Source organism: Oncorhynchus kisutch, linkage group LG4, assembly GCF_002021735.2.
Source record: "Oncorhynchus kisutch isolate 150728-3 linkage group LG4, Okis_V2, whole genome shotgun sequence".
Lineage (NCBI taxonomy): Eukaryota > Metazoa > Chordata > Actinopteri > Salmoniformes > Salmonidae > Oncorhynchus > Oncorhynchus kisutch.
Window position 1 is genome coordinate 15124864 of NC_034177.2, and position 24432 is coordinate 15149295.

The window sequence follows — 24432 nt, forward strand, 5'->3', positions numbered from 1 at the left end:
AAAAAATAAAGTTTTATATCTTTATGTTTGAAGCCTGAAATGTGGCAAAAGGTCGCAAAGTTCAAGGGGGCCGAATACTTTCGCAAGGCACTGTATGTATCCCTTTCAGTGGTTCGATGCTTTTCGGATGATACCTTGTTGACGACATCTCCGAAAGTAAGGTTTGTCAGTGCCATTCCCGCGTAGCGTCGAAGTGCCATATTGATGGGATCGTTCTGCATGCCGTACAGCTCCTGGTCCAAGTGCATCACCTCTGCAACCACCTGCAACCCTCCTAAACAGATACACCCGCCAAGCACATCACAAACTGAATAATAGATTAATTCACATATCATATTTTTCTTTATGGTTATGCTTTATCGTCTGTATATTTCCCGTTGACGTGTTGTTCACTAACCTAGTTCATTCATGGCTCTTCGGTACTCCTCCTCGAAGGAAAGCTTCATGACAGCACACATGGCCTGGCAGATCTGGGGCTCCACTGGCTCAGGGATGTCTGAACGGAACACGGACAAGTACATCTTGAATTACTCTCACATCACTATATAATCCACAGTCTGCTATAGAGATCACATAAATCTCCTAAAATAATCCTCCTCTACTAACCTGTGGTTGTAGTACCTCCAGGAGAGGGAGTACGCACATGGCTCTCAATCCAGTCCCAGCCACTGTCACAGTGCGAGCGGATCTGCTCCAGCACGTGCAGCACCCTCATCTCCCGCCGGGCCTGGCCCTCGTCGGGCTGGGAGTACACTATGTTATGCAGGGCAGTGCTGGCTCTGGACTGGGCCTCCCGGCTGCATGCTACACTCCTGGCCGACTCTCCGGCGCCCCCTGGGCCGTCGTGCAGGATCTGCACCAGCAGGGGAACGCAGCCGGACTTGCGCATGGCGATGCAGCTGTCTTGGGAGCTGGACAAGGCCAGCAGAGTGCGGGACATCTCCTCCTTGTCCCGGTTGGCCAGCATGGAGAGCAGCCAGAACACCATCTCCACCTAATCCAGGTGAAATACATGGCAGTGGAGAGTACATATTTTATTCATTCATTTATTTACCTTTATTTTGGCAGATAAGTCGACTGAGAGATGCCTCAATATTTTATAGCAATGATTATAAGCATAACTTGCATATTATGTCTAATACCTTTGTTAAAAACCAAGCATAGAGTTTATTTGTTATAATTCATTGATATTATATTTAAAAGGTGATTGAATTGCTCCTGATTTGTTATGTCGTTAATGCATTTCTTTTGAAGCAATGTTTCTTTAATGTACAAGTGAATAGGTTGGTTTACTGTTAAGTTTAAGTTTCCCATGTATCTGGTTAAGTTGTGACTAATGAAGTAGCTTGTTATGATGTGGCCAATGGGAGAGTTGACCTGGTTAACAGGAGGCCTGGGTTGAACAAAAGAGAGAGGGGGACGTTGAAAAAAGAAAGAGGAGAGACGTTATCAGTGTTGGTGAAGAAAAATGACTAAAGAAGACTATAAGGAGGGAACAAAGACATACCTACAGAGTTTTGAAGGGAAATACTGACTTTATTTTTTACAAGAGAGTATTATTATATTGTTAAGAAAGACCTATTGGAGACTGGAGCTGCCTTCGCATTGTGGATACATTCAACATCCTCAAGGCTAGCCTAGCATCTTGCAAGGTCTGGAGAGAATTACTTGTGGACGATCTGCGAATTGTGGTTTCCACGGGATATCGGTTGCTGCTACAGAGTACTGGCTGCATTGAAAATTGTGTTTGCTGTGGATCTTGTGAGGACACCTCACCTGCACCAAACTGCTATACGGTGCTGAGGAAATATCTACGAGTAGTCAGTAACTGTAAGGACCAACGCTAGAGTAGAGAAACAGGTATGGTGAGTCAAACATTTAATTAGGAACAGACATGAAACAAGACAGGAACAGAGTCAGCACACGGGTATTACAAGGACATATGACAATCAATGCTGAAGCGGGGAACAGAGCGGGGGAACAGACAGATATAGGGGAGGTAATGACAGAGGTGATTGAGTCCAGGTGAGTCCAATAATCGCTGATGCGCGTGAGTTTGGCGTAATGATGGTGGAAGGAGTGCGTAATGCTGGGGAGCCTGGCGCCCTCGAGCACCAGGGGGAAAGAGCGGGAGCAGGCGTGACAGTACCTCCGACGAACCGGCAGAGGTGTGAGAGCCTGGCGAGCCGGCTGAGGCATAGGAGTTTGACGATCCAGCTGAGGCATGAAGGCCTGTCAATCCCGCTGAGGTGTGGGAGTCAGATGATCCGTCGGAGGCGTAGCAGACTGACGAGCCGGCTGGGCGTAAAAACCTGACGATCTGGCTGAGGCTTGACGTGGGATGGCCGCCTTCCGAGACAACCGGGGCAAAAAACCTCTCGAGCCAGCTAAGGCGTGACAGCCTGACGAGCTGGCTTAGGCACCCCCGGTTCTATCGGTGGCGGCCCCCGGACACGACGTCACCAACCGGAAAGCCAGCACTCCCCGATGCTTCGTTTGTAAAGCCCTTTTTACATCAGCCGATGTCACAAAGTGCTGTACAGAAACCCAGCCTAAAACCCCAAACAGCAAGCAATGCAAATGTAGAAGCACCGGTGGCTAGGAAAAACTCCATAGAAAGGCCAGAACCTAGGAAGAAACCTACAATTTTTTATTTTATCTGAAGTTATTACCCTAGTTTGTAATCACCCTGGCGAGTTTACAATAGGGATTCTTATGTCCTTCTCACCTAATATCCCATCTCGTTCAGAAATCTAAGTAAGGTAATATTGTAAGAGTCAAATTCGAGCCTGGTGAGAGGGTTACATATGTAAAACCATCGAAATACCCCGTCGGAAAATGGTGGTTGAATATTATCATAAGCATGTAAGATCTACTTTCACTACACATGGCTCGATGGGATCTGATTATTGTCCACACACAAATAGTAATCAAAAAAATGCAGAGCCACTAATGCAAACTCCATTCATTATTACTAAAGATGTGATGATGGCCTTACTTTGCTTCCATCTCCTTGTGCATCCAGAGCAGAAGCAGTCAACGCATGTTCAGTTTCGGGAATAGGCTGCTTTTCACAGCTTGAGATCTGCAAAGAAAGAGAGGGATCTTAAATGACATGGTTTCAAATTTCTCATTTTGTAGCATTAAAGTCAATTGCAGGCGGTTTGCTTTGAACTTTCTATTAGGGCTGGGAATTGCCTCACAATACGATATTATCACAATACATCGCTGCTGATACGGTATGTATTGCGATTATCACAATTCTACTGTATATGTATTGCGATTCTATACTGTGATTCTATTGCAATTTCCTCAGCATATTGCTCACTATATGTCGGCTGCAGAGAGACGAGAGAGCATGAGAAAAATGTTGATCAGTCATGGAAATAAAAGTGCAGAATTTTTTTTTATAGAAGATGAGAAAAACAAAAGAAGAACAGGATGAAAAATACCAGAGTTTTGTGGAGTTACAGCCGACCAGCGCTAGCTAATACTACCTAGACAAAAATGATAATAAATATATATATACAGTACCAGTCAAAAGTTACTCATTCCAGAGTTTTTCTTCATTTTTACTATTTTCTACATTGTAGAATAAAAGTGAAGACATCACAGAGAGAATGCCAAGAGTGTGCAAAGCTGTCATCAAGGGAAAGGGTGGCTATTTTTAAGAATCTAAAATATATTTTTATTTGTTTAACACTTTTTTTGGTTACTACATGATTCCATATGTGTTACAATGTAGAAAATGTAGAAAATAGCAAAAATAATAAAAACTGGAATGACTAGGTGTGTCCAAACCTTTGACTGTGCTTCTACACCTGCATTGCTTGCTGTTTGGGGTTTTAGGCTGGGTTTCTGTACAGCACTTTGAGATATCAGCTGATGTAAGAAGGGCTATATAAATACATTTGATTTGATTTACTGTATATATTACAAAAAAAAATCAAAATCGATACTTGGAGTCTGTGTACTGATATAATATCATCCAAAACAACTCAAGACTAGTCTTCAAGTTCCCTTGAAAACATGTCTTTTGTTATTAATTTCAGTCTAAATTACAATCTTATTGATTATTTAAAATAGAATAGATTATCTAAAATAGACTAATATCTTTGTAGATAAATTATATTCTATAATTATATTCAATACTGAATGTACACAATTGGAGTTGGTTAAGTTTATTGGGTTTAACAAACTTATTTTGAAATAATTACATCTGAATAGAAAGATTATGAACATCTAATTTAAAATAATGTTTGTTAATATTCCATTAAAAATTATCGTGCAAATATAATTATACCCGATAAATAGGCCAGAATAAATAACAAATGTATCCAGCCTCTGGCATTAGTAGATAATAGGAAAAAAATAAATGACCTAAATTTGCTGTCCAAACATTAAAAAAATTATTTAGTAATCAGCATCAGTATCTCCTGAAGTGAACACCAGAGTGAGATGTTATTGTCAGTAGTCAACTAACCGATATCAATACAATTAATTTCACCTCCTGCATCTTAATATTGGCCGTGCAGACAGACATTCATGTCTTTTCTCATAAAGTATGAGTTGCACACTCCCAGCATACAGACACACTCCATTTGGATTCAACAAACCGATTGGCTCCATCACAAATCTTCAGAGAGTCATCTATCAACTCTTTCATTCCCCCAGTCGATCACCATGGTAACCAGGCTTGTGCCTGATCACACCGAAGACAAGCTTTCAGACAAAGGGGAAGGGCTATTAGACATATGCTAGTCTGAATAGCTCCACCATGTTGTAAGTAATAAAGTATGATCTCGCCGATAACAAGATAAACATGCTAAATGTGTCTGTGTTTTGATGGATTGAATCTGCCGTGGATTTTACCCCTTTAATTGTCGTAGCCACGCAGTTCAAATAAATAATCAAATGCTCACAATGGATTGCATAGGAACCTGCTGTGTGATGCAAGATGGTTGACAATAGCCCAGAAAAACATGGAACAATGTGTCTATTGTTGTCCCTTTTAATTCACATTCTTCCTGCATCCTGGTACTAGAGAACTCTTTGCTATTCTCCTACAGAGCCCCAGAGGATAGATACACAGACACCTAAACGGGCCGGTCTGAGACCCACTCAACCGAAACACCCACTCCTGCTGTGCCAAGCTTGCAGTGCCCAAGCAACACTATACTCTTTGGGAGGAGCTACCAATTGGAGCCAAGCTAAAGAGGGGCAAAGCCTGTGTTCTGCATAGCAGCACGGCACCGATAGAGAGCAAGGTAAGTGGGATGGAGAGAGAGAGAGAGTGGGGAGATGGAGGGGGTTAGAGAAAGCGAGAGAGAGAGAGAGATACGGAGAGGGACAGAGAGAGACGGAGGGGGATGGAGAGAGAGAGCAAGAGAGGGAGGGGTTAGAGAGAAAGAGATAGAGGGGGATAGAGAGAGAAAGAGAGAGAGAGAGAGAGAGAGAGAGAGAGAGAGAGAGAGAGAAGTGGATTAACTGTATATTACAGGATAACACAACATTCCACAATCTACAGTATTATAAACTAAGCAAAAAAAGAAACGTCCCTTTTTCAGTTCCCTGTCTTTCAAAGATAATTCGTAGAAATTCAAATAACTTTACAGATCTTCATTGTAAAGGGTTGAAACACTGTTTCCCATGCTTGTTCAATGAACCATAAACAATTAATGAACATGCACCTGTGGAACGGTCGTTAAGACACTAACAGCTTACAGACGGTGGGCAATTAAGGTCACAGTTATGAAAACTTAGGACACTAAAGAGGCCTTTCTACTGACTTTGAAAAACACCAAAAGAAAGATGCCCAGGGTCCCTGCTCATGCCTTAGGCATGCTGCAAGGAGGCACTTACAGGCTCTAACCAATAGTGCAAAAAAAAAAGAAAAGTGAACAATAGGTATGCAAAGAAATAAAAACAACAGTAGCGTGGCTATATAAAGAAAATAATCCTTGTCATCTTTCATTTTTACAGTACAAAATCATTTTGTGAAAACTGAATACAGTATGTTCACATGCAGACTAATAATTTGATATTAAACTGAGTATGGCAGTGAGCCAAGTATGGCATTAGTCATGTAAAAACCTTACTCTGCTTATCTTAAATCGGCGTTAGGTCATAATCGAAGTAAGCATACGTCGATTAAAACACCTGGTTTTATGAGCGATCTTTCATGTAAACTTCTTAATCATACTTACTGTGTTGTATTTGATCTGCACATGTGCCAGCAAGAGCAGCGCAAGCTTACTTCTTTTACGCGACTGAAGTGGGTTCGGGAAAAACAGAAAATATGCATCTAGAAATAGTTTTCAAATACCAACTTTATATGTCCGAACTGTGTTCTCACCTCACACAGGCTCTTCTCCTGGGTGCCTTTGGACTCCTGGGCCTCCTGTAGTTCTTTCTCCAGCTGTTCCAGACGAGCCACACGGATCTGTGAGGGGAGACAGAGAGAGAGTCTTTAGTCGCCACAGTCATTTTGTGGCACGACAAACATTGTCCAAACATTGTACAACACCCTCTGAGAGCAGTTTTAATTTCTTGGTTTTTCATGTCAAATGTGTGGGTTGCATCCAAAACATGTTTCAGAAAGAAGTTCCACACGCAATAATGTAAGTGAAGATATTGAGAACAGTTGCCAAATGTTACTGTGTATGTTGCCATGACAGAGACAGACATGGCAGAGAGTGATTCTCCTTACCTGTGTCCTCTGGACCATTTCATCGCTGGTTCCGAAGCGTTCCTCCATGACAGAACGCAACTGCTGTGCCTCGAACTCTAGCTGCTGGCGAATGAGGTCAATCTGTATGGAGAACTGTTAAGATAAGGAAAAAGAGATTAGTTTCCGCACAACACAAGCCTCCATTTTGGGGCATAATGAAACAAAATGGACGCTAGCTTCTCTGCCAAAGAGTTTAACCAAAGATTTAACCCAAGATAGACCAGAGCCTGTTGTTTCCAATGGGACCAAATGAATCATAGTGGGCAGAACCAAGCATGAGCTAGAGAGATCCTACTGGTGCAATCTAGCATTTATTTGCATATTTCTGTTATGGAACGACCTACTCTGTGAAGTGCGCCTGTGCAATAACTGAATTCGCCCTTGCACTCCTTCTAAACAACAACAAAAAATGTGAAACTTTGGCAAAGGGTAAAGTCTTTAAGAAGCAGTCCACTCTGTTTGTTACAGATTATAGTTTTGGAAAGAGAACTGCATGGAGACCAAATGCTTCATTGACGAAAAAATCTGCAGAATGTCTGCCAAAATCCATCTCGCTCCATCTTCTCACACTGCCAGCCGCTGGGCTTCCTCTCATCACCATATTTGGTAGTGAGTGGAAATACCAAGTGGATGCTTCACATTTATACATCCTGTGAAATATCTGGCTCATTGTTCTACTTGATGGTTTAACTCTCACCTGTGCGCCTGTTAAAACAATAATGAGTTGATTTCATGACAATGAACATGCAAGAAAGCAATGAGCAATAAGACATGTTGTGTCTGTCTATGAAATAATAAAGTAATACTCATACTCTAAACTGTTTCCAAAGAGTCATTTTCAAACAACAAGCACACAATGAAATACGAGGGGGCGACAGTTTACATTTCCTGCAACTGAGTGCTGAGTACAAGTATACTTTGTACTGTACGTTATGGTCCACTGTGTCTGAGCACTGTGCAGGAGAGAATATTCTGGAGACTCAGTGGTGTTAAAGTGCTCTCACCGTGTCGATGCGTGGTAGTTGGTTCAGCCGCTGAGACAGTCCCTGGAGCTGGCTGTAGTACCAGTGACGCTCCCGCTCCTCCTTGTCTATCTCACTTAGCAACATCGTTCTGGAACACACCCAGCTACATTTAACACTTTGACTACCATCCACCACAACATCACTGGGGATTCATAGTACCTCACTTTTTTGTTGTTGTTGAAGGGACTACTGATTTATAGTGAATTATTATTTTTAAGGTATTATTTTAAAGATGTTTGATTTAGTATGACTAGTAATACATACATCTGATTGAACTATGGTAAAGTGCTAACCTCTCTTTGTAGAGGTCTTCCAGATGCTGGGCCGTGATGCGTCTGTCTCCCAGCATGACTTTGGTCAGGGCTCCAGGGTTCACAGCCGTGCCCTCCCCAGACAGAGAGGAGCTCTGGCGGGATGAAGGCCGCAGGGGGCTCCTGGCTCTGGAGGAGGAGGGAGGCAAGCAGGCCAGACAATCGTCCATGTCACCCGACTGAGCTGCCAGACTGGCTAGACTGTCTGGGAGAACGCGCATGTTTTGCGGCTGGTACTTCAGCTCATAGTAGTTGGTCAAGTCCATGTGCAACTCTGAGAGAGAAATGTCATTCATATTTGAATATGATTTTATTTTCTAAAAATGAATGATTGGAATAGCTGATATTGAATTAATTAATGAGTTCTGCACAATATCAGTCTAAACAGACATTAAATAGTGGGAAAATAGACAGAAAAGCACAGGGTTAAGGCACACATACCTTTGAGCTGGTCCAGCACATCAGTCCTCCCGGAAGAGGCCAAAGTGCCAGCTTCCAGCTCCAGTTTGCTTTGCAGCCCCTTCAGAACCCCCTAGGGAAGAGAAAGCAATTCACTATCTGTGTCCAACGAGAATCGCAGTCAATTGAAATTATTGTGGTCACAGTGAATCCAAAAATGAGTCACAACCTGTTGGAATTACAATGTCCTCCTAGAGATGAAAAAAGCAAAGCAACTACTGTATGCCTCCTATTCCTGTCATTTCTTTTTCCTCAGTAGGCCGCCTGAAATCACAGCCAAGTCCATGTAAAATCCAAGCCTTTTCCTCAAATCAATATTCTCCAAGGGGTTGTTTTGAGGATGGAAGGTTAGGTCTATTTGCCACCAGTGTCTGGCTTTGTGAGCTCCCTACAGAGCGTCCTGGTTGTCTGCTGATAGCTCAAGCTTCCCTCAGGAATATAAAGGCTTTAGCTGGGGATAATCCAGCTGTGTGCCAGAGGAGTGATAGGGCGTACCAGCATGACCTGGGGATGGCACCTACAATTAAATCTTAAAATGGTGACCTATCCAGACTATTATATGATTGATGTTGCTGGCTGGAATGGATAAATTGTTTTGGTATGTTTTGTTGTTCACTTGTTATGAAAGAAGGACGAGTGGGACATTTTCAATAACCAGATTATGATATATGTTTTGACCTTTCTGCTCATGCCTCAGAATCAGGTAACCAGTGTTTCAGTGGTAGTCCACAGTACACAGCATTTAGGCTAAAGCCACACTAAAGCACATTGGAAACCCTGATTCCACCCCTCTTGGGATGGTCCCTAATTCTGCCAGTAATCCAAACTCCCCACAAACTGGGATTCTGGCAACGTTTAAAGCTAGCCTGGCACAAAACTGTGACCTAGGCTATAATATCCCCACAGACTCTGACACAGATATCCTATTATGACAGTCTGGCAGCATGTCTATAAAAACCAAACGTTTTGTTGACAAACAGACTGTCACGACTTCTACCGAAGGTAACTCCTCTCCCTGTTCGGGCGGCGCTCGGCGTCGCCGGTCTACTAGCCGCTACCGATCCCTTTTTATTTTTCTGGTTGTTTTGTCTGTGTTCCTTTTCACACCTGGTTTTCAATTGCTTTGATTTCTGTTGGTATATAGGGCACCTGTTACCTGCCGTAATTCGTGCAGGATTAGACTTGTGTGTATTGCGCTGGAGTGTATTTGATGTTTGTTGTTTTTTCGCTATTACGCACGTGTAGGTAAAGTGTCGGAACTGTGTTTGTTCCTCCGTGAGTATTCGAGAGCGTAGTTTTGGGATTTTTTTCTGTGCCGTTTGTATTGGTGGACTATATTATTAAAACACGCTTCTCAGACATCCCTGCTCTCCTGCGCCTGACTCCTACACCTCTCACCAAGACGCATGTTATCACAGAATCCTGCACCAATATAATTATGGAGTCAGCAGGAGCGGACGCACTTCCAGGGTCCGTGGAGGAGCGAGTTCAACACCACACGGCAGTGTTACACCGACTGGGGACCGCCATGGATCAGGTGATGGCGACGATGGAGAGATGGGAGAGAGGTGGCCTTCCCACACCGTTATCAGCTACACCCCAACCAGCACCACTACCCTCTCCTTCATTGCCTGAGCACAGTGGAATTCGACTCGCCCTCCCGAGGGAGTATGATGGGACGACGGCCGGGTGCCAGGGCTTCTTACTCCAGATGGACCTATACCTGGCGACTGTTCGTCCGGCTCCTTCGGGGGGTGAGAGCGTGAACGCCCTCGTCTCCTGCCTCGCAGGTAAAGCCCTGGAGTGGGCCAACGCGGTATGGAACGATCCTGACTCAGCGAGGGACCACTACCCAGAGTTCACCCGCCGCTTTCGGGCCGTGTTTGATCACCCACCTGAGGGTCGAGCGGCGGGTGAACGGCTGTTCCATCTGAGGCAGGAGAGGAGGAGTGCTCAGGACTTTGCTCTAGAGTTCCGGACCTTGGCCGCTGGCGCGGGATGGAACGACAGGGCCTTGATCGATCACTATAGGTGTAGTTTGCGTGAGGACGTCCGTAGGGAGCTGGCCTGTAGAGACACCACCTTGTCCTTGGACCAATTGATCGACATGTCCATTCGGTTGGACAACTTGCTGGCGACCCGCGGACGTCCAGATCGGGCTCTGTCAGTTCCATCTCCCAGCTCCACCACTCCAACACCCATGGAGCTAGGAGGTGCTTCAGCAAGGGCGACCGGAGGAGGGGGCCTTTCCTGTGCCAGCTGTGGTCGCAGAGGGCACACTGCTGACCGGTGCTGGGGGGGTCCCCCCGGGAGTCGAGACGCCAGGCCGAGCACTGCCCGGACACCTCAGGTGAGTCGGCACCAGGCTCACCCAGAGCCCCCTGTTGGTCACGTATGTATGGATTGTTTTTCCTGAATTTTCCGCTCTGTCCCGGCATAAGGCGCTAGTAGATTCAGGCGCGGCGGGGAATTTTATTGACCGCGGTTTAGCGAACAGGTTAGGGATTCCCCTTGTTCAGCTGGACAAACCCTTCCCAGTGCACGCCTTAGATAGCCGACCATTAGGGTCAGGGCTAGTCAGGGAGGCCACGGCTCCACTGGGTATGGTTACGCAGGAGGGTCATGAGGAGAGAATTAGTCTCTTCCTCATTGATTCTCCTGCGTTTCCGGTGGTGTTGGGGATCCCCTGGTTGGCCCGTCACAACCCCAGGATTTCGTGGCAACAGAGGGCTCTACAGGGGTGGTCGGAGGAGTGCTCAGGCAGGTGTGTAGGAGTTTCCATCGGTGCTACAACGGTGGAGAGTCCAGACCAAGTCTCCACCGTGCACATTCCCTCAGAATATGCCGATTTGGCTATCGCCTTCTGTAAAAAGAAGGCGACCCAATTACCACCTCATCGACGAGGGGATTGTGCGATAAATCTCCTGGTAGGCGCTGCACTTCCCAGGAGTCACGTGTATCCCCTGTCACAGGAGGAGACGGTGGCTATGGAGACATACATATCGGAATCTCTGGGGCAGGGGTTCATTCAGCCCTCCATCTCACCTGCCTCCTCGAGTTTCTTTTTTGTGAAGAAGAAGGAGGGTGGTCTGCGTCCGTGCATTGACTATAGAGGTCTAAATTCCATCACGGTGGGGTATAGTTACCCGCTACCTCTCATTGCCACGGCGATTGAGTCATTTCACGGAGCACGGTTTTTCACAAAACTGGATCTCAGGAGTGCATATAACTTGGTGCGTATCCGGAAGGGAGATGAGTGGAAGACGGCGTTTAGTACCACATCCGGCCATTATGAGTACCTCGTCATGCCGTACGGGTTGAAGAATGCTCCAGCAGTCTTCCAATCTTTTGTGGATGAGATTCTCAGGGATCTGCACGGTCAGGGTGTGGTGGTTTACATCGATGATATTCTGGTCTATTCCGCTACACGGGCCGCGCATGTGTCTCTGGTGCGCAGGGTACTTGGGCGACTGTTGGAGCATGACCTGTACGTCAAGGCTGAGAAATGCTCGTTCTTCCAACAGGCCGTCTCCTTCCTTGGATATCGCATTTCCACATCGGGGTTGGTGATGGAGGATGACCGCATTGCAGCCGTGAGTAATTGGCCGACTCCAACCACGGTAAAGGAGGTGCAGCGGTTCTTAGGGTTTGCCAACTACTACCGGAGGTTTATCCGGGGTTTTGGGCAGGTGGCAGCGCCCATTACGTCACTGCTGAAGGGGGGGCCGACGCGTCTGGGGTGGTCGGCTGAGGCGGACAGGGCTTTTGGTCGCCTGAAGGCTCTTTTTACCTCTGCTCCCGTGCTAGCGCATCCGGACCCCTCTTTGGCATTTATAGTGGAGGTGGACGCATCCGAGGCTGGGGTTGGAGTCGTGCTCTACCAGCGCTCGGGTGCGCCACCGAAGCTCCGCCCCTGTGCTTTCTTTTCTCGGAAGCTCAGCCCGGCGGAGCGAAACTATGACGTGGGGGATCGGGAGTTGCTAGCTGTTGTCAGAGCCCTGAAGGTGTGGAGACATTGGCTTGAGGGGGCCCAGCACCCTTTCCTCATCTGGACTGACCACCGTAATCTAGAGTACATTCGGGCAGCGAGGAGACTGAACCCTCGTCAGGCAAGGTGGGCCATGTTTTTCACCCGATTTAGGTTTACCATCTCCTATAGACCAGGCTCCCAGAACACTAAGGCAGACGCACTGTCCCGACTATATGATACAGAGGAGCGGGCCATTGACCCTGCGCCCATCCTCCCGGCTTCTTGTCTAGTGGCACCTGTTAGGTGGGAGGTGGACGCAGACATTGAGCGAGCATCGCGTGTTGAGCCCACTCCTCCACAGTGTCCAGCGGGACGGGTGTATGTTCCGCTGGAGGTTAGAGACAGGTTAATTTGGTGGGCTCACACATCCCCCTCCTCTGGTCACCCGGGGATTGGGAGGACGGTGCGATGTCTTAGTGGGAAGTACTGGTGGCCCACTTTAGCCAAGGACGTGAGGGTTTATCAAATCAAATCAAATTTATTTTATATAGCCCTTCGTACATCAGCTGATATCTCAAAGTGCTGTACAGAAACCCAGCCTAAAACCCCAAACAGCAAGCAATGCAGGTGTAGAAGCACGGTGGCTAGGAAAAACTCCCTAGAAAGGCCAATACCTAGGAAGAAACCTAGAGAGGAACCAGGCTATGTGGGGTGGCCAGTCCTCTTCTGGCTGTGCCGGGTGGAGATTATAACAGAACATGGCCAAGATGTTCAAATGTTCATAAATGACCAGCATGGTCGAATAATAATAAGGCAGAACAGTTGAAACTAGAGCAGCAGCACAGTCAGGTGGAAGTTGAAACTGGAGCAGCAGCATGGCCAGGTGGACTGGGGACAGCAAGGAGTCATCATGTCAGGTAGTCCTGGGGCATGGTCCTAGGGCTCAGGTCAGTTGAAACTGGAACAGCAGCATGGCCAGGTGGACTGGGGACAGCAAGGAGTCATCATGTCAGGTAGTCCTGGGGCATGGTCCTAGGGCTCAGTGTCCTCCTGCTCAGTGTGCGCTCAGTGCAAGGCTCCTAGGCACCTGCCCAGAGGGAAGTTACAACCCCTTCCCGTTCCACAGCGGCCTTGGTCACACCTGTCGGTTGACTTCTTGACCGATCTGCCACCGTCACAGGGCAACACCACGATCCTGGTCGTTGTGGATCGGTTTTCTAAGTCCTGTCGTCTCCTCCCTTTGCCCGGTCTTCCGGCACTACGGGGTGCCTGAGGATATTGTTTCTGATTGGGGTCCCCAGTTCACGTCCAGGGTGTGGAAGGCGTTCATGGAACGTTTGGGGGTCTCGGTCAGCCTGACCTCTGGGTTTCACCCCGAGAGTAATGGGCAGGTGGAAAGAGTGAACCAGGATGTGGGTAGGTTTCTGCGGTCGTATTGCCAGGACCGGCCAGGGGAGTGGGCGAAGTACATCCCCTGGGCGGAGATGGCCCAGAACTCACTCCCCCACTCCTCTACGAGCCTGTCGCCCTTCCAATGTGTGTTGGGCTATCAGCCGGTCCTGGTACCATGGCATCAGAGCCAGACCGAGGCTCCTGCGGTGGACGATTGGGTGAAACGCTCAAGGGAAACCTGGGAGGCCGCCCACGGGTACCTTAAACGGGCCGAAGGGCGGCAGAAGGCCAGTGCCGACCGCCATCGCAACGAGGCCCCGGTGTACACACCGGGGGACCGGGTCTGGCTCTCGACCCGAAACCTGCCCCTCCACCTGCCCTGCCGGAAGCTGGGTCCGTGGTTTGTGGGGCCATTCAAAGTCCTGAGGAGAATAAACGAGGTGTGTTATAGGTTACAGCTCCCCCCGTATTACCGTATTAACCCCTCGTTTCATGTGTCTCTCCTCAGGCCGGTGGTGGCTGGTCCGCTTCAAGAAGATGAGGTGCGGGAGGTCCCTCCGCCCCCCCTGGACATCGGGGGGGCGCCGGCGTATGCAGTTCGGTCCATACTGGACTCGAGGCGTCGGGTGGGGGGTCTTCAGTACCTCGTGGACTGGGAGGGGTACGGTCCGGAGGAGAGATGCTGGGTGCCGGTGGAGGACGTACTGGATCCACCTATGCTAAGGGAGTTTCACCGTCTCCATCCGGATCGCCCTGCGCCTCGTCCTCCGGGTCGTCCTCGAGGCCGGCGTCGTCGCGCTGCGGGAGCCGCGCGTCAGGGGGGGGGTACTGTCACGACTTCTACCGAAGGTAACTCCTCTCCCTGTTCGGGCGGCGCTCGGCGTCGCCGGTCTACTAGCCGCTACCGATCCCTTTTTATTTTTCTGGTTGTTTTGTCTGTGTTCCTTTTCACACCTGGTTTTCAATTGCTTTGATTTCTGTTGGTATATAGGGCACCTGTTACCTGCCGTAATTCGTGCAGGATTAGACTTGTGTGTATTGCGCTGGAGTGTATTTGATGTTTGTTGTTTTTTCGCTATTACGCACGTGTAGGTAAAGTGTCGGAACTGTGTTTGTTCCTCCGTGAGTATTCGAGAGCGTAGTTTTGGGATTTTTTTCTGTGCCGTTTGTATTGGTGGACTATATTATTAAAACACGCTTCTCAGACATCCCTGCTCTCCTGCGCCTGACTCCTACACCTCTCACGAAGACGCATGTTATCACACAGACCTAACAGTAAACCCTAATTGCAGTGTACAGAAATTTGAAGCAGGTTTAGCCACAGAGAAAAAAATGACTATATCAAAGAAGAAATATCCTGTCAGACAAGCTAGGATTTCAAGCAGCAAAATAATCGATAATGAGAAAATGTCTTAGCGGGCTATGTGGTCTAATGGTTTCCTTCTTCCTCTGCAGCTTGTCTCAATCCCTGGTGGTATCATTACTGTAACGAGGACAACTGGTTAGATCAGTGCAGAAAGAGGAATGATTTTAAGGGTAGCTCAGTGCCTCGTCTATCCAGGCCAGGAATTCTAGCCATGAAGCATTAGTGTCTTCAGTCACTCAGGAGAGAAACCGGGTCTCTAGCGAAGGAGTTACATGAAGTCTACAGCATCCTTCAGAATTGGGGATGAACTCTATCCATCTGAGGCAAAACTGAGTGGATTTTGAATGGGGAAATGTCCTATCTCTATCTAAATCATACTATTAGCCATGGCTTGACAAAATGGAGGGAATGTAGGCATAGAGAAAATCCCAAATGAAAAATGTGTCCTTTTAAAAAACAAATGACAATTGCTGCAATTATTATGAGCTATCATCAAAGCAACATATTCTCATCTGTGTCTTCATATTTAAAAAAAAATCTTAATTCCAGATGCATAGAAATAACAAACAACAAATGAAGAGGTCAAGGAAATCTGGAAATGGTTGAAAATCCACTTTTCTAACCAATCATCAAATCAACAGCCCAATGTTAGCCTCCTATTCTTATTTCTCCCTTAGCCCTGGGGTCGTCCCTCTAACCTCTCTCACCTTCATGTCGGTGGTCTCGTTCTCCAGCTTGGACAGGTGGTTGGAGTTGTCCTCCAGCTCTCTCCGCAGATGGGAATTCTCCTGGCGGAGAGCTTCCACCTGGTAGACCAGCTGGTCATAGGAAGCCGTGGAGTTTGCCATCTTCAGACAATGTTGTGGTTCCTGCAAGGCAGAAGAACAAGTGGGGCCGGAGGTTAATGAGCGTTGGAGATGAGTTTCATGGCTAACTCCAGCACATTATGCATTGCTTATTATAAATCCATTGTGTCTTTGTAACAACAGTTATAGGAAAACAGGCAGTTTATTTCCTAATACAGTGCATTAGGGAAGTATTCAGACTGTTTACACATTTTGTTAAATTACAGCCTTATTCTAAAATGGTCCTCATCAATCTACACACAATACCCCATAATGACAAAGCAAAAACAGATTTTAATGTTGTTTTTTTCAGTTTGATGGTTGATGAAGACGGCTGCACAGTACTGTCTTTTATTGATGGCGGTTATGATATTGTTTAGTACCTTGGGCGTGGCTGAGGTGCACCCATGACCAGCATCGGAAACCGGATTGCACAGAGGAGAAGGTACGGTGGGATTCGAAATGGTCAGTGATCTGTTTGTGAACTTGGCTTTCGAAGACTTTAGAAAGGCAGGGCAGGATGGATATAGGTCTATAACAGTTTGGGTCTAGAGTGTTACCCCCTTTGAAGAGGGGAATGACCGCGGCAGCTTTCCAATCTTTAGGGATCTCGATACGAAAGAAAGGTTGAACAGACTGGTAATCGGGGTTGCAACAATGGCGGTGGATAGTTTTAGAGGGTCCAGATAGTCTAGCCCAGCTGATTTGTACAGGTCCAGGTTTTGCAGCTCTTTCAGAACATCTGCTATCTGGATTTGGTTGGAGAAGCTGTGGAGGCTGTGGCAAGTAGCTGCGGGGGGTGCAGAGCTGTTGGCCAGGGTTGGGGTAGCCAGGAGGAAAGCATGGCCAGCCGTAGAGAAATTCTCGATTATCATGGATTTATCGGTGGTGGCAGGGTTTCCTAGCCTCAGTGCAGTGGGCAGCTGGAAGGAGGTGCTCTTATTCTCCATGGACTTTACAGTGGCCTAGAACCTTTTGGAGTTAAGCTACAGGATGCAAATTTCTGTTTGAAAAAGCTAGCCTTTGCTTTCCTAACTGACTGTGTCTATTGGTTCCTGACTTCCCTGAACAGTTGCATATCGCGGGGACTATTCGATGCTAGTGCAATCTGCCACAGGATGTTTTTGTGCTGGTCGAGGGTAGTCAGGTCGGGAGTGACCCAAGGGCTATATCTGTTCTTAGTTCTACAAAAGGGGCATGCTTATTTAAGATGGTGAGGAAATTACTTTTAAAGAACGACCAGGCATCCTCTACTGACTGGATGAGATCAATATCCTTCCAGGTCGATTAGAAAGGCCTGCTCGCAGAAGTGTTTTAGGGAGCATTTGACAGTGATGAGGGATGGTCATTTGACCGCGGATCCATAGCGGATTCAGGCAATGAGGCAATGATCGCTCAGATCCTGATTGAAAACAGCAGAGGTGTATTTGGAGGGCAAGTTGGTCAGGATAATATCTATGAGGGTGCCCATGTTTATGGATTTGTGGTTGTACCTGGTGGGTTCCTTGATAATTTGTGTGAGATTGAGGGAATCTAGCTTAGATTGTAGGACTGTCGGGGTGTTAAGCATATCCCAATTTAGTTCACCTAACAGAACGAACTCTGAAGATAGATGGGGGCAGTCAATTCACATATGGTGTCCAGGGCACAGCTGGGAGCTGAGGGGGGTCTATATCAGGCGGCAACAGTGAGAGACTTATTTCTGGAGAGATTAATTTTTTAAATTAGAAGCTGTTTGGGAATAGACCTGGAAAGTATGACAGAACTTTGCAGGCTATCTTTACAGTAGATTGCAAAGCCTCCCCTTTTGGCAGTTCTATCTTGACGGAAAATGTTGTAGTTGGGGATGGAAATCTCAGAATTTTTGGTGGCCTTCCTAAGCCAGGATTCAGACACGGCAAGGACATCAGGGTTGGCGGAGTGTGCTAAAGCAGTGAGTAAAACAAACTTAGGGAGGAGGCTTCTAATGTTAATGTGCATGAAACCAAGGCTTTTACGGTTACAGAAGTCAACAAATGAGAACGCCTGGGGACATGCATGGCCTCTGATAACCTCCACATCATCCGAGGAACAGAGGAGGAGTAGGATGAGGGTACGGCTAAAGGCTATCAAAACTGGTCGTCTAGTGCATTGGGGACAGAGAATAAAAGGAGCAGATTTCTAGGCGTGGTAGGATAGATTCAGGGCATAATGTACAGACAGGGGTATGGTTGGGTGCGGGTACAGTGGAGGTAAACCTAGGCATTGAGTGACGATAAGAGAGGTTGCATCTCTGGACGCACTAGTTATGCTGGGTGAGGTCACCGCATGTGTGGGAGGTGGGACAAAGGAGGTATCTGAGGCATGTTGAGTGGGACTAGGGGCTCCGCAGTGAACCAAAACCATGATAACAATCCTAAACAAAAGTATACAAGGCATTTTTGACATTAGTGAGAGTCATAAAGCGAGACATAAAGCGATCACAGGTGTTGATTGGGAGAGCTAGCTAAGACAACAACAGATAATCAACTAAGACAACAACAACAGGTAAAATGGCGATGATTGGGCAGAGAGGGTCAGTTAACTACACAAGGCCTGAGTTCGAGGCTGGGGCCGACAGATAAACAAAATAAACAAAATGGAGTACCATGATTAATGAACAGTCCAGCAGGCATCAGCTATATAGCCAAGTGATCATAGGGTCCAGCAATAGATGAAACAGGGAAGCCGCTAGGTAGTCGTTCCTACGCTAGCAAGCGAGAGACACGGCATTCAAAAAAAGTTAGCATTCCGGGGCTAGTAGAAGCGTCTGCTCTGATGTCCGGCAAAGGCCGATTGGGGGCACAATGGATGGAATTATGTCGGCAGACAAGTCGTGATGGAGCGGCGGGGCTCCGTGTCGACAAAGGGTCCAGGCCAGTTGGCAAAAGAGGTATTGTAGCTGGAGTAATTTCGTTTTCTAGCCAGGAGATGCGCCTGGCTCGCGGCTAACTAATGCTAGCTTCGAGTGTTATAGTGTTATAGTGTTAGCCACTATAGCCACTCGGTAGCAGCTAGCTAGCAGCAATGATCTGATGCAAAGGTCCAGAGCTTACGGCAGGAATCCGGTGGTGTAGTGGATTCTAGTCGTGTTAGTGAAGAGTTCGGGAGGCATCAGCTATGTAGCCAACTTATTATAGGGTCCACTGAGCAGGCCGGGAGATGGGCCTGGCTCAAGGCTAGCTTCGGGGCTGGGCCACTCGGTGGCAACTAGCTAGCTGAGATGATCTGGAGTAATGGTCCAGGGCTTACGGCAGGAATCCGGTGTTGTAGTGGAGAAAAACTGTCTGGCAGACTGGCAGGCTGGCAAGTATTATCCAGGCTAAAAGCGGCTGGTGTCTGTGCTAAAGGTAAAGGCCACTAGCAGTGGCTAACAATGACTAAATAGCTAGTAGATAATTAGCTGGTTAGCTTCTGATGGATAGCTTCTGATGGAGGTTCTGGCTATAAGGTCTAAAAATAGCAGATCCGTATCACATTGGGTGAGGTGGGTTGCTGGAAGGTATATTTAATTTAAAAAATGGAAAAAGCGATTGAAAATATATTGAATTATATACAAAAATACAAAATGTACACGGGAGAACAACAAACAACGTCTGCATTGCTACACCATCAAAGTCATCATTGGCCTCATGGTGAAATCCCTGAACGGTTTCCTTCCTCTCTGGGTTAGGAAGGGCGCCTGTATCTTTGTAGTGACTGGGTGTATTGATACACCATCCAAAGTGTAATTAATAACTTCACCATGCTCAAAGGGATTACTCAATGACTGCTTTTTAAAATGTGTACCCATCTACAAATAGGTGCCATTCTTTGTGAGGCATTGGAATACCTCCCTGGTATTTGTGGTTGAATCTGTGTTTGAAATTCACTGCTCGACTGAGGGATCTTACAGATAATTGTGTTGGATACAGAGATGAGGTAGTCATTCAAAAATAATGTTAAGCACTATTATTGCACACAGAGTGAGTCTATGCAAATTATATGACTTGTTAAACACATTTTTATTCCTGAACTTATTTAGGCTTGCCATAACAAAGGGGTTGAATGCTTATTGACTCAAGACATTTCAGTTTTTAGTTTTTAATACATTTTTAATACACACATTTCCACTTTTACGTCATTGAATATTTTGTGTACATAATTCCACTTTGAATCCATTTTCAATTCAGGCTGTAATACAACAAAATGTGGAAAAAGTCAAGGGGTGTGAATACTTTCTAAATACACTGTATAAACAACATACATAGAAAGAGCAATGCTTGGTGCTCTTCCATACATATAAACAACGGCCACATCTGTCCTCTCTGCAGTGTATGGTTGGTAGCAGATGGTACACAGAGAAACGTATCATCTGTCAAATCAAGTTTAGCTCCGTTTTGATCAATGTTTGCGCTTGGCCGAGCCTGTATTCACTTTGTGTGTGGCCATTCAATATGCTACAAAACACACAGACACAGGACTAAAAGGCAGTGAGCGTCTATCCCGTTTTCAAGCCTCATGACATGGTAACACAGATGCTCTGTGTTTTGTTTAAGCATCTTGTTAATCTTGTTAAGAAACTGTTATTGGTACAGATATTGGATGTTATTATGGTATACTAGGCAAGTCAGTTCAGAACAAATTCTTATTTACAGTGACAGCCTACTCCGGCCAAAACCGGACAACGCTGGGCCATTTGTGCACCGCCCAATGGGACTCCCAGCCAGATGTGATACAACCTGGATTCAAACCAGGTACTATAGTGACACCTCTTGCACTGAGATGTAGTGCCTTAGACCGCTGTGGCACCCGGGAGCCTTGCTGGTTACATCAGTTGAATACCAAACCATATCAAATTGACATTACAGCATACTTATTATAGTTACTCATGATTTTAAAACCTCTGTGCCCATCAATTATGTATGCATCAAATTCATAGATTTTGTCTGGGCTATGTTCTTTGATGATTTGGACCTCTTTTTACAACATCAGAAATGCTGTCAGTGAGGGAATACAGCGCAGCCATTTTGATAAATGACTGTGTGCAGGGAGCCATTGCTGCTTTGCTAATGAGATTTCAAGGATTTGAAAGTGTATCATAAATATATGACGCATGCAAAAAATCGAATATGACTCACTTCTGGTGGCTTTAATGCAATTATATAGAAACAAATCATATTCACCCCCTAGTCACCTTGACATCAATGAAAACAAATGAAGCCAGTACGCATTTGTGCATAATGCCTGAAGCAGTCAATCACTCTGCGTTTTATGGAGACTCAGACGACAGTGACAGGTGTGCATTATTAACGCCTTCCTGCTCTTCATGACTGGTGATAACAGCACCTGCGACAGTGATTCTCCTGGGCCTGTAATTTCACACATCATTTTCAAGCATAAAGCTTGCATGGCAAGTAGTTTAAAAATGTAAACATAGTTGGCTTTTCAGACAGAGCAAGTGCAACCGTCTGCCCTACTATTGTTCTGAAGGATCATGCCAGCCCACCTATTCCCTAATTACCCTCTGGACATGCCCCCTCTCCTGCCAACTTTGTTTGGTTAGCATGTTTGTTATACTTTTACATTTCTCCTTAGTTATGGCACTTTGTCTTCTATGTTAATGTGTTGTATCTACCTCTCAGTGGAGGCTACTGAGGGGAGGACGGCTCAAAATAATGGCTGGAATGTATTTTGATACCATTCCACTGATTCCGCTCCAGCCACTACCACAAGCCCATAACTTGTATCACAAACTAACCTACCTGCTTTAGAAGCCATCAAATCTCCATCCTACTTCTTGTGTCCTTGTGCTGGGCTTAATTGTTAGTTAATAAATACCCTGAACTGGAAACCTTGTCTCCAACAATGATGCACCATAGTGGCAACATCACTCCTTACCTAGCCTCCTTATACAGTCCACCCTAGTCATTTTCTTTAATTATGGAATTACAATGATTGCTATTTTTAACAAAGAAATTCAAGTTAACGCAGCATTCATTTTTGTAAATATTATCTGGAGAATTTGTTTAACAATTACTCCTATGAATACACACAGATACACACAAAAAAGGGGTCTTATTCAATGGATTTTGACGACACATCATTTCATTTGAACAGACGTTCATTCCTGCACAGTGTAGCCATCTGAATTGCTAAAGGACCTCGGCCAGTTCTTTGTCAGCCTGAGTGATGAGATTTCCTCCCCGCAGCGGCAGTGTTGATGAGGGGGGAGGTGCTTTCCAGACATGAGAGGTATTTCTGCACACACCAGCACAATTCAGGCCCCTTCTATATTACTGGGGAGGGCATCTACGCCTTTGGCGGGTCACAAAGGTCAGGCTATGGACCACTGCTTTCGGGCAGGCAGGCAATGTCAGTGCGGAAAACCCTCCCCTGGAACAGCGTTGCATTTCATTACCGCGTGTCTGTCACCACTTAGGGAATTCACAGTGGAACAAAATAGAGATCAGGATGATGTAGTATTGTACATGTTTAAATGTTTTATATTTAAGCAATAAGTTCCGAGGGGGTTGTGGTATATGGCCAAGCTTCACCGTAGGGATGGTGCAAGGTTTCCACCAGACGTGACACTTGGCATTCAGGCCATCTGGTTTCTTATGGTCTGAGATTCCTTTAGGAGCTGTCATGAGCCTTTACTGAGGAGTAGCTTCCGTCTGGCCACTCTACCATAAACCCAGAGGGTTGGAGCAATGAGAGAGGTGGTATTTTTCCTACTTTTTTCCATTAGTGAGTCGCATTTCTTTACACATTTATCTGTATCCACATATAGAGATAAGCAAGGCAATATGTACTGAAAATAGGCAGGTGTAAGATAATATATGCATCCGGCCTGCACAAAGCAGCCTCAGCACGTCGAGCTAATGGCTGTGGACATATGGAGAGACATCATTGGCCATGCCTTGAACACACCACTCTCTTTATCATTTCTAAGTGGGAGACATGAAACACATTTATTATTCTGCTGGACAGCTTTGAAGGCAGTGTGGCAGTGTGTTACTGAAGGCCAGCCACTGATAGTGAGTAGAGACTGAGAGGGGGCGTGCTGAATGGTGGTCCTAAGGGAATTCAATACAGTCGGTTGATTTTGCCCATTAGGTTTCTTCCATCAAAGCAATATATTCATGAGCTGGCTTGCGGGCCAATGTTATCGCGACCTTCTTCCATCTTAATTGCCCCGGTGGCAAAAGCATTAATTGCAGTGACATTTGTCAGGTGATGTCTATTTCTCTGGTGATTTTTCCCTCCCTTTCTCTTTCTTCCCCCCAACATGGCTCTTTATGTTGTGTCCTATTTGCTGCTGGTGGGGCCGCAATGCATGCTGGATAATCTGGAGGAGGAAATCGTCCCCAAGAGGAATATAATTCAGACGGAGCCGTGCGAGTGTTAGCGAGCCTGCCAATGGTGTGCTACAGTTCGAGACAGTTTCTATGGCAACGCTCAGAAAAGGTGGTAAAAGAGAGGATGAGATGAATAAAGGCAAACTAAGCAGAAGGGGTTTTAGGAGGGTAATCGATGTCATAGAGCAAAACAACGCCATATCATATACTCATATACTCTGTCCTGCAACCATGTTGGACATCACACCCCTGCTGTACGTGGTTAAGTGGGCATCTCATATAGTGTAAGGCTATTGATACCAGCTAAACGAATGCCACTGACATGATGTGCTGTCTACTTCACAACTGGTCTGTGCAGTTTCCATTCAGAACCGCAATCTGACATTAAATGACTGTTTATTTTGATCAGTGAGTGACTAATATATGCAGTAGCCAGAGCTTACACAAACCATGACCTGGAAGAAGTCAGCCTTCAGCTGGCACTACTATCTCACCTACTGTGAGTAACACAATACACAGCAACTCTCTATGGAGCAGTGTAGCAAGATGAACCCGAATGGACTTATGGCCAGTTTAGGACTTTGTAATAACCATGTTCAGACAATCTAAACAAACAAAGCGTAAAACCGAGCCTCATTCCACGCCTATAAGGTCAGGCTGAACATCAACCATGCTAGAGCATAGATGCCCCACAGCAGCAGTGGGCTAGGGCCGAGCAGTGCTGTGATTAGCTAGTAAGCTCTGTACAGCCGGCTCTTTCTATCTCCAGTCATGCAAACACAATAGGAGCCAAAGTTCTGAGCCACATCCACTGGATGCAACTGCCACTTGTGTAGCCAGCGAACCAAGTCAGGTGAAACAGAGGCTAATCAAGACCACTTTCTCCTGACAGGCGATGACTTAAACGCTGCATGGACATCAATGGGGATCTGAGTTTGAAAGAACAAGCAGACTTGGTTTCTGAGTATTGTCTGTT

The 24432-nt window shown here is 46.2% G+C and overlaps 1 protein-coding gene across 1 annotated transcript in view; it reads right to left on the bottom strand.

Moving 5' to 3' along the window:
• Positions 1–24432, bottom strand: part of LOC109889096 (adenomatous polyposis coli protein 2) — a 47325-nt gene that overhangs the window by 12017 nt on the left and 10876 nt on the right. The window contains exons 2-11 of the mRNA XM_020480276.2: positions 15961–16122; positions 8508–8598; positions 8049–8340; positions 7735–7843; positions 6710–6823; positions 6356–6442; positions 2999–3085; positions 607–994; positions 398–496; positions 135–274 (exon numbers count right to left, since the gene is read on the bottom strand). Of these exons, the coding sequence (XP_020335865.1) occupies positions 135–274; positions 398–496; positions 607–994; positions 2999–3085; positions 6356–6442; positions 6710–6823; positions 7735–7843; positions 8049–8340; positions 8508–8598; positions 15961–16101 (1548 nt within the window). The 5' untranslated portion in view covers positions 16102–16122. The remainder of the gene's footprint in view (positions 1–134; positions 275–397; positions 497–606; positions 995–2998; positions 3086–6355; positions 6443–6709; positions 6824–7734; positions 7844–8048; positions 8341–8507; positions 8599–15960; positions 16123–24432) is intronic.